General features: G+C 34.5%; 1 protein-coding gene across 3 annotated transcripts; it reads left to right on the top strand.

Annotated features, from left to right (window-relative positions):
• Positions 1-388: 388 nt before the first annotated feature.
• LOC108024914 (transcriptional activator cubitus interruptus) lies at positions 389-11,251 on the top strand. Of its 3 annotated transcripts, none has more exons than XM_017095113.3 (6): positions 389-868; positions 6,574-6,956; positions 7,029-7,666; positions 7,721-8,233; positions 8,363-8,460; positions 8,514-8,792. In XM_017095113.3, exons 1-6 carry the CDS (start codon positions 810-812, stop codon positions 8,641-8,643), a joined length of 1,821 nt encoding a protein of 606 aa, XP_016950602.1. In that variant the 5' UTR covers positions 389-809; the 3' UTR covers positions 8,644-8,792. The 3 variants fall into 3 exon arrangements, with proteins under 3 accessions (XP_016950602.1, XP_016950600.1, XP_050742837.1); XM_017095111.3 differs by having other exon boundaries at positions 391-868; positions 8,296-8,460; positions 8,514-11,251; XM_050886880.1 differs by lacking the exon at positions 389-868 and adding an exon at positions 5,965-6,036 and having other exon boundaries at positions 8,296-8,460; positions 8,514-11,251.
• The last annotated feature ends 246 nt before the right edge of the window (positions 11,252-11,497 follow it).

The raw sequence follows: 11,497 nt of genomic DNA, 5'->3' as shown, positions 1-11,497 counted from the left end.
CAAGTTTAAAAATGTACCCCTTCTTCTAAGAGTTAGGATCAAAGGAAAATTGTAAAATAATAGAAGCTTTGCTTAAGTATACTAAAACTAGAAAATAGCTAAATTGTCAACACTATTACCGAAATGTATCTTTGCTCATGTTTATGTATTGTGTAGCCATCTTCGATCTGCCCGCCTTCGTCGACTGTTCGTGATCTGTAGGTACACACAGACACTGGAATCAGCATTACACTTGTTACTGTATTGTTTTCATGATAGTGTATGTAATTCAATACGTATCTATGTTAGCATCTATACCAGTATTTGTGCTCGGACAAAGATATTTGTGAGAAGAGAGGAGATCTGAGCTGCTCCATCTAAACCAACGAAGCATTGCAAGAACTAGTGTTAATATCGTTCAGTCCACTCGCAGGAAACACAGCATTAAGACGCAGCATACAGACATTATTGACTTTATCATAGATAAATTATTTTTATTATTCGCAACTTAAAATTTTCTGAAAAAGTATAAATACGCGACTTTTAATGTGACTGATAGCATTTTATAAAAAAAAAAATTGTGAAGAGGAAAGTCGAGCCCATGCACAGAAACGGTTGATACTAGAAAATATACTTTTATATTAAAAGTTTCAATGTTGACCAGAGTTTTAAAAATAGTTGTAAAAGATTCCAATCAAAAGTGAAATTTCGTTTAAAATATTATATAAAACGTGCTATTAAACGTGCCCCTAAAAATGTTCGATTTCCCGACGGAGAATCCAAAATAAAAGGATTTGAGTTACTCGTAAAATCGAAACGGTCTTTAATATATGGAGACAAATTTTAATAAAATGGACGCCTACGCTTTACCAACATATTTTCCCCTTGCGTAAGTTTATATTATTTATATTAAAATTATTACTTTGGGCGATAGTTTAATAATAATTTCTCAAGGCTTAAATTCCCAATTAAAAAGACCTTATATATCGAAGGTAGGTTTAAAGCAAGGTTCAAAAATATTTTACAAAAAATTTGCCTTATAAAGCAAGTGGTTGGACCTTAAATTTGAAAGGAAAATAAATTGAATATCAATATGCCACATTAAATATATGTACCTCAAAAATCGTTTATCGCTGAAATTGGATTTTTTATGTGGACGTGCAGTGTAAGTTCTACACGAAGTCAATGCAAAACAATGTAAGTGTTACCAAAATTGTGAATAAATGGAATAACATTAAATAAAATAACAATAGTTTTTTGCTATCTTAAGTCGGGGATCGGGGTAATTTCAACCTTTATCAGGGTAGATATGAGTAATACGATTTTTAAATTGATTTTTAATAAATACTTCGAAAAAGTTTTTATGATATATATATCCAAGACAAAAAACACACAAAACAATATCAATTTACATCTATCCTACCACGGCTACTACAACGACACCTACAAAATTGCGGCTTTTGATGCTTACTGAATATATAATGGTAAATAACTGAAATAACAAAAAAGGAAAATAAATTCGTCAAGTCGAAGGTTGTATACCCTTGCAGTAATAAGAAATAATCAACTGTGAAATTTTAAAGGATTGTTGCTGCTTTCAGTGATATTAAAAAAAATTTAGTTTATTATTTTTCTGACCGTTTCATTGGCAGCTATATGTTAGAGTCGTCCGATTTTTATTAAATTTGATTCGAAATTCTTAAAAATATAAAAAATGATATTCCCAATATTATAAGATAATATGTCAAAAAGCCCCAAAGCTATAATTTGTGTCATATTTTTTCCCACCCATTTTCCGATCCTTCCTATGACAGCTATATTATATAGTCGTCCGATTTTGATAAAATTTAATTCGAAATTCAGAACTAATTAAAAAATATTATTGCTAAGCTTAAAAAGTAATATGTTAAAGAACACCAAAGTTTTATATTTCCGACTAATTTTCCGATTCTTTCTATGCCAGCTAAATGATATAGTCGTCCGATTTTAATAAAATTTAATTCGAAATTTAAGACCAATTTAAAAATGTTATATTCAAGCGTAGGAGGTTATATGTTAAATAAAACCGAAGATATAATTTTTATACCCTTGCAAAGGGTATAATAATTTCAGTCAGAAGTTTGCAACGCAGTGAAGGAGACGTTTCCGACCCCATAAAGTATATATATTCTTGATTAGCGTCACAAGACAAGTCGATCTAGCCATGTCCGTCTGTCCGTCTCTAATCTCTCAGTTTTAAAGCTATCGGGCTAAAACTTTCCCAAAAACTTGATCAAAATCGGACGACTATTCATATAGCTGTCATAGGAACGATCGGAACATTAGTAGGAAAACAAGAAATAAAAATTATATCTTTTGTATTTTTTAATATATAACCTTATAAGCTTGAAAATAACATTCTATAATTAGTTCCGAATTTCTAATTAAATTTTATTAAGATCGGACGACTATATCATATAGCTGTCATAGGAAGGATCGGATAATTGGTGGGAAATAATGTGAAACAAATTATAGCTTTGGGGCTTTTTACCATATTATCTTATAATATTGGGAATATAAAATTTTATATTTTTAAGAATTTCTAATTCAATTTAATAAAATTATTGATTATTTTTTATAACTGTAAGGGTATACAAACTTCGGCTTGCCGAAGTAAGCTTCCTTTCTTGTTTCATATTATTTTACCACTAATTTTCCGATTGTTCCTATGGCAGCTATATGATATCCTGTTTTGATAGAATTTAATTCCTAATTCAAAACTAATTAAAAAAATGTTATTTGTGAAAATTTACTTTGAAGTTTGCATCCAGAATATTGATACTTCCAAAATATATTAATTAGTCATTATTTTTCAGAGTTTTTCTTGTACAAGACCCAAGACCCAGTTGGGAATTATAAACAACACATTGATTGAAATTTTGTAATGTTATGGTTGCACACTCTTGTTTGAAAGACTTTACGACAAGAGAACTATTTTTTATAGTTAATCAATTATTTTCTTTAACAAAAACAAAACACACACATTACGTGAAAGTTATTTTAAATATGAAGCAAAGCAAAAACATATCCATATAAACAATTTTTTATAGTTAATAAAATTGTGTGTACTTTTGGATAAGTAATGAAGATACGTATAATACAGAAACCTTGAAAAATGTTGTAGGTCGATTCTAAGGGATTTTTGTATATATAAAGCTTACTAATTTGTAAAAGAAAAACTAAATACTAATTTCAGTGAACCATATTCATTTAAAAAATAAAACATTGGTTTTTGGAAATTAATTGTATTAAAAATGCTATATACTAAAGTAACTTAGCACTCCAATTTGTTCTCGATACCCAAACTCTATTTTAGGTTAAAATTTGTTTAATCCTAATATAAGTAACTTTAGTTTTTATTAATTTGTGGGAAATAATGTGAAACAAATTATAGCTTTGGGGCTTTTTGACATATTATCTTATAATGTTGGGAATATAAAATTTTATATTTTTAAGAATTTCTAATTCAGTTTAATAAAATTATTGATTATTTTTTATAACTGCAAGGGTATACAAACTTCGGCTTGCCGAAGTAAACTTCCTTTCTTGTTTCATGTTATTTTACCACTAATTTTCCGATTGTTCCTATGGCAGCTATATGATATCCTGTTTTGATAGAATTTAATTCCTAATTCAAAACTAATTCAAAAAATGTTATTTCCAAAGATAACATTTTTTCTAAAGTTTTTTCCCCGATCGTTCATATGAGAGCTATAAGATATAGTTGTCCGATCCGGCTGCTTCCAACTTATATACTACCTGCAATAGAAAGAAGATTGGGACAGTTTCTGCCCGATAGCGTTAAAACTGAGAGACTAGTTTGCGTAGAAACGGACAGACAGACGGACAGGCGGACGGACAGACGGACCGACGGACAGACGGACATGGATAGATCGACTCGCCTAGTGACGCTGATCAAGAATATATGTACATTATGGGGTCGGAAACGTCTCCTTCACTTATGTCTTATAGCTTCCATAGGGGGAAAAAATTAAAAAAAAATGATATCTTCGGAGGATATAACATTTTTTAATTAGTTCTGAATTACGAATTAAATGTTATCAAAATCGGACGACTGTATCATATAGCTGTAGTCAAATAATATGAAAAAATTATATCTTCGGTGTTTTTTAGCATATAACCTTCTAATCTTAGAAATAACATTTTTTATTTAGTTCTGAATTTCAAATTCGATCGGTGTGGGACAATAATATGTAACAAATTATAGCTTTGGTGCTTTTTGACATATAACCTTCTCAGCTTGGAAGTAAGATTTTTTAATTAGTTCTGAATTTCGAATTAAATTTAATCAAAATCGGACGACTATATCATTAGCTGTCATAGAAACAATCGGGAAATTAGTGGGAAAATAATATGAAAAAATTATTTACTAAAGTTGTTTATTTCTATAACTACAAGGGTATACAAACTTTGGCTTGCCGATGTTAACTTCCTTTTTTGTTTTAAATCCTTTCAATATGCATTATTTGTATTATGATATATCCTCGTATCAATACCTTTGAAATACCTTTGTATGGATGTATATGCCATAGGACTATTACTGTAGATTTTCATTTCTTCGTATATATAGTAGTCGCCTTTGCACACCCTCCTGGTGCGCTTCGTGACTACGTGGAGTGCCGTTCACAGTGATAATAGCTTTTGTTTAAAACATCAATCATATAAAAGATAGCCGATTCGATCAAGCCATGTTAGTCTGTCCGTCCGTCCGTCTGTCCGTCTGCCCGTCCGTACAAACGCTGAGATTTCGGAAACTATTAAAGCTAGAGGAATGGGACTCGGCATGCAGATTTCTGGGCTTCCCGACTTAAAAAATTTTGTTGCGCCCACTCTAACGCCTACAAATGGCCAAAACGCTTAAAACTGTCTGCCTCCAACATTATCATATCGTCGAAGCACTCGACTATAGCGTTCTTCTTTGTTATACGCTTGCAGAGGTATTATGATTTCAGTCAGAAGTTTGCAACTACCCCATAAAGTATATATATTTTTCTTAAGCTTCACTAGATGACTCGTTCTATCCAAGTCCATCTTTCCGTCCGTTTTTACGCAAACTTTTCTCTCAGTTTTAAAGCTATCGGGCTGAAACTTTCTCCAAAAAAATGTTTAAGCATTATATCTTAGGTGTTTTCTAACATAATTCTCCTAAGCTTGGAAACAACAAAAGAGTTTTGAAAATTTACTTTGAAATTTGCATCCAGAATATTGATACTTCCAAAATATATGATTTAGTCATTATTTTTCAGAGTTTTTCTTGTACAAGACCCAAGACCCAGTTGGGAGTTATAAAAAACACATTGATTGTTTAGCATTGAAATTTTGTAATGTTATGGTTGCACACTCTTGTTTGAAAAACTTTACGTTAAGATAACTATTTCTTATAATTAATCAATTCTTTTCTTTAACAAAAACAAAATACACACATTAGTTGAAAGTTATTTTAAATATTAAGCATAGCAAAAACATATCCATATAAACAATTTTTTATAGTTAATAAAATTGTGTGTACTTTTGGACAAGTAATGAAGATACGTATAATACAGAAACCTTGAAAAATGTTGTAGGTCGATTCTAAGGGATTTTTGTATGTATAGGGCTTACTAATTTATAAAAGAAAAACTAAATACTAATTTCAGTGAACCATATTCATTTAAAAAATCATTACAAATCATTACAAACTCTGCAAGGGTGTACAAAAGACGAAGCTTTAGGTCTTTTTACATTATTGATCAAATCCTTCCTATTAAAATTGTGATTCTTTAAAAATTTGATTAGTAATTCTAAAATATTAAAGAAAATGATATGTACCGGAGAATTAGTAAAAATAATTAAAAATAACGAATAATTGTTTTTATTATTTTTACGGATTTCTATGGCAGCAATATGGTATAGTCGTCAGTCTTATCAAAATTGAATACGAAATTCGCTAATATTTAAAAAGAGTGAGTTAAAAAGTAGAGTTATAACCGACGTGCATCTTCGCAATGGCGTTAACTGGTATGCAGATTCTAGAATTCCTGCAAATATCTAAAATATGAAAACTTTTCGGTTTCATCTGCCGCTATCAAGATCCGAAATAAACAAAGAGAACGATAAATTGTATATGGACCTTTCTTCCAGTCTTTTATAATATTCTATTCCCTGAAAATGTTGGGATCACTGGCCCAGTCGAGTAATGTCCGTTTGGCATTCTGTCTGCCGTCCGTATGAACGCTGAGAGCTCGGAAACTACAAATGCTAGATATTTTGGCACATTTGGAATTTGTCATGTGGATTCCCGCTGTGGCGGCGACAGTTGACTGAAACTGAAATGTATTCCATTTGGCTTTGCCGCGTGTATATATTCATCTCCCTATAGATGAGTAACAGGTATCTGATAGTCGAGGCACTTATTATAGCGTTCTTCTTGTTTTTATTATAAACTGTAAAATAGTAAAACATTTAAGTGTGACAAAGGAAGTAGGCTATAAGTAAATAAAATAATATTTACAAATGGAAATTAATAATTTAAAAACTAAAATTACTTTCTTGTAGATATTCTGAACTGCAGTTTCTAGCATCCAGGCGAGCTGCTGCCGTTGCTGCCGCTGCAACAGTCTTACCAGTATCCCCATGCATTAACCACGTACACACAACAGACGTTTCCAGCTCAGTTACAGTTCCATCCATGATACAAACGGTTGAAGCTTCTGATTCAATTAAAACAGCAACGACTATTCAACCACCCATATGTAATGGAAACACTCTTCTTGCTAATTCTACTGGCCACCATCAGAATCATCAGGGCCAACACGTTCATAGCTTAAATGTTACTGGACAGCCTCATGCACATGAGTTTCATCCAGCCTATAGAATCCCTGGATATATGGAGCAATTGTATTCTCTTCAAAGAAATGGTTCAACCACTTCATTTCATGGTATTGTTTTTTTATGTCACTATACATAGTGTCCTTACTAAACATTTACATATCAATATTTATAATTTCTAGATCCTTATGTTAACTGTGCGTCAGCTTTTCACCTTGCGGGACTGGGGTTGGGATCAGGAGATTTTTTGGGCACCCGAGGAATGGGCTCACTGGGTGATCTCCATCATGCGGCTGTAGCAGCAGCGGCTGCAGGATCTCTAGCCAGCACTGATTTTCACTTCAGCATTGATGGCAACAGGCGATTAAGTAGTCCTCGGCCGCCCGGCGGAAGTATTCGTGCAAGCATCAGCAGAAAACGAGCGCTTTCCTCATCGCCTTATTCGGATTCGTTTGACATTAACTCAATGATTCGATTTTCACCAAACTCCTTAGCCACAATTATGAATGGCTCTCGAGGAAGCAGCGCGGCAAGTGGTTCATATGGTCATATTTCAGCTAGTGCTATTAATCCTATATCTCATGCACATTCAACATTGGCACCACGTCTACAGCATTTGTTACGTGCAAGTGCAGGTCTTTTAAATCCGATGAATACACAACAAGCAGCTGCGGCCGGGTTTTCTATAAGCCACGCTGCAAGCGCTGCAGCCTTAAGCCTCAACGACGTTCATGGTAATCTAAATGATTTACCAGGCCAAATAACACCATCTTCAACAGCAAGACTAGTAGCGGATGAACATAAAATGGCAGCACTCTCGGTAATTTAGAATTGTTTAATAAAGTCATACATTTTATTTATTTGATGTTTCTAGCAAAAGGACTTTAATGACGGAAACCAGAGAAATCGTCAGAGGAAAAGTACTGTCACTGAGCAGCCCTCATCAACATCAGGAAGCGTGGCCCAAGTAGAAGCGGACAGCGCATCGTCACATTTGTCTGATCGCTGTTATAACAACATAGCAAGTACTACCAAAAGTATTGTTGGTGATGTGAAAACAAGCAGACGCTGTGAAGACTTTATAAGTAGTGGATCAGCTTCGACTCCATTAAATGAATATGATTGTGCCAACGCTGATACGACGGATATTAAAGATGAACCTGGAGATTTTATAGAAACAAATTGTCATTGGCGAAGTTGTTGTATTGAATTTAATACGCAAGATGAGCTTGTTAAACATATCAATAATGACCATATCCAAACCAATAAGAAGGCCTTTGTCTGTCGATGGGAAAATTGTACCCGTGGTGAAAAACCTTTCAAAGCGCAGTATATGCTAGTTGTGCATATGCGTCGTCATACCGGCGAAAAGCCACATAAATGCACAGTAAGATTACTTTTATTTAAAATATTTGATTTTCAGGCCTAATTGATTGTGATTGTTTTTAGTTTGAAGGCTGTTTTAAGGCATATTCACGCTTGGAAAACCTAAAAACACATTTACGGTCACACACAGGTGAAAAACCCTATATGTGCGAGTATCCGGGATGCAGCAAGGCGTTTAGTAATGCAAGCGATCGTGCAAAGCATCAAAATCGTACTCACAGTAATGAGGTAAGCGCACAACCCTCCTCCAATAAAAATAATTTATGATTAAAATCTTTTAGAAACCGTACATTTGTAAAGCTCCTGGTTGCACGAAACGTTACACCGACCCAAGTTCTTTGCGTAAACATGTTAAAACAGTTCATGGTGCTGAGTTTTATGCTAATAAAAAACACAAGGGATTGCCCCTAAATGATGCGAACTCTCGCCTCCACCGAGACAGTGGCCAAGGTCGGCATAATCTTCAAGAGCATAATATTGACTCTAGCCCTTGCAGCGAAGAACTTCAGGTGGGAAAACTTATAGGCATGTCTAGTCCCAGTATTAAATCTGAATCTGATGAAAGTTCACCACATCATCAGTTGTTAAGTGGAGTTCGAGCTTCAGACTGTTTTTTAACATATTCACAAGATGGTGCCGCCGAACATATAACTTTAGATGACGGCTGGGATTGTGACGATGACGTTGACGTGGCCGACTTACCAATTGTCTTGCGTGCTATGGTAAATGTTGGCAGCGGAAATTCGATGGCCCCGACCATTGGAGGGGGTGTTGTTGCGAGGCAGCGATTTAGAAGTCGTTTGCAAACTAAAGGAATAAACTCTAGTATGGTTATGCTTGGCAACATCCCCGAAAGCAATCGCACCATTGGAATAAGCGAACTTAACCAGCGTATAACAGAACTTAAGATGGAGCCTGGTACCGCTTGTGATATTACAGTTCCATTGAATACGGGGCTGGAAAGGATTTCAGAAGACTTATCACAAAATCAATCAAATATAACATTAAATAAGCAAAGCTTCTTTACCGCTTCCGGCTCTCTCCAAGGACATTTTCGTCGCGATAGCCAGAACTCCACTGCAAGTACATATTATGGTAGCATGCAAAGTCGCCGCAGTAGTCAATCATCTCAGGTGTCTTCTATATCTACAATGCGTCCAGGCCCATCGTACAACACAACCACAGCTTCCCTCTATGATCCAATTTCCCCAGGATGCTCTCGACGCTCTAGCCAAATGTCTAATGTAGTCAACTCCTACGCACTTACATCAACATCAGGATTGACTGCAATTAACAAGGACTTAAATGCAAACAGCAGCCCAAATGCTTCTATTAATAAACCGGGTCTTGGTGGTCAGTACTTTGGTTTTTACAATAACAGTCTTCCTCCACCTCCATCGTCTCATTTAATTGCCACCAATTTGAAGCATCTGCAGGACACAGACTCTAGGAGTTGTTATCACAACACAACTGGCGGTCGATTTTCCATTCCCAATTGTACGCCATCTCTACATTTAGACTACAATGGACCGGCTGGAGAGCAGGAAATTGATAAAGAAATCCCGAATAACATATTACGACGTCAATCTGAGCCAATGCCAAACATAAGTTTGGATACACTAACAAATGTTTCTCCTTTAAGTGGCCCACTGCAAAATTTGCAGTTTCCCATTGGAAAGGCTAGGAACGTGAATATAACATCGTCTAGTAACGAGAATACTTTAAGAAAGGGACCTTGCCATGCTACAATGAAGACTGAAATGACAATGACCAGCGAGCAGCATCCAAATGAGAGAATAAATTTGGATGAAGTTGAAGAGCTTATACTTCCCGATGAGATGCTTCAGTATTTAAATTTGGTGAAGGACGATCAAAATTATATGGAGAAAGATGATGTTGCTATAAGGTCAACTGTACCTAAAACCATAAAATCAAACGAAAACCTATTACTTTCAAAGTCAAATTTAAATCCAATAAAAAAACAAATTATACTACCGACTTCGAATTTTGATGTATCAATAAATTTACAACCAAATACATCGAACTTGCAAACGCAAGAAGAGCATACAATGACAACGATTGGGGGTTTACCTAGCCAGAGGGAACAAAATATAGTGCCACACCAGCATGAGAAAACGAAATGCAGAAGCTTTCCCCAAGAGATAGACAAAACTATAAATATTGATATTGGTTTCAAGGAACAACCATACCCATCATCAGCCTATCAACCACAGATAACTAAATCAAATCAAAATGAAATCATTGACTCATCAATGACAAGCTTGCCCGAGCTAAATCCAATATTTACAAAAATAAACTCAGAAAATGTTTCCAAACTACATAGAGACCAAAATAGCGAGATTCAATGCGGCATAGTAAGTCAGTCTCAAATGTCTCCTTCTATAAACATAAATAACGATGGAGAAACTTCCACCTTAAAGAATCTACCCTTAACCTATTCAAAATTTTCTGGTCAGCCGAACACACAAACGACGGTTGGTGGGAGTAATACGAGCTCAATGGTGTCAGATACATACCAGCGCACTTTGGAATACGTACAAAGTTGTCAGAACTGGGTGGATACAAACAACTCATCTGGCGATCAAATTCAATCAAATAATACATTGTGGTCTGATGTTAGCAGTTCTACACATCCGTATGCCGGGACAAATTTGGTAATCAACGATATGACAACATCCCTGACTTCTTTGTTGGAGGAGAATAGATATCTTCATATGATGCTGTAGAAAAATCTAACAAAAGAATTCTATCTATATACAAAAGTCAGTCACAATATTAACCCTATTTATTTACCAACAGAATTGCAAACCATGTCAAAATTTACATAATTTTTGTACTGCAATTTTTAAATTTCGGTCGAAAATCTTAATAATATAAATGATTTCGCCCGAACATAATTCAGAATCACCATACAAGATGATTTATGCGCAATAAATATGTCTTCCGAATAATCATAAATTCCTTAAAATCCTTCTTTGTAATTAAATATTTTAATGAACATATATGTTTTTTATTCAAATTAACCTTTAAGTGTAAACGGTTTAAATATAAAAACGCCACCTAGCGTCACCTAGCTTATAGGTCAATTAGCATATAGCGTCGTATGGGCTTTGTGGCCTGTGTAAACAGTTGGTTTGATGCTTATGGTGTGTTCTTAATTGAACTTGATTGAACTTGGAAAATATTGATGAGTACTTGGATATATCCTTTCATCGAATCAACCGATAACAGGTAACATACCCGT

The sequence above is a fragment of the Drosophila biarmipes genome, chromosome 4, assembly GCF_025231255.1.
Source record: "Drosophila biarmipes strain raj3 chromosome 4, RU_DBia_V1.1, whole genome shotgun sequence".
Lineage (NCBI taxonomy): Eukaryota > Metazoa > Arthropoda > Insecta > Diptera > Drosophilidae > Drosophila > Drosophila biarmipes.
This window is presented reverse-complemented; position numbering and strand designations above follow the sequence as displayed.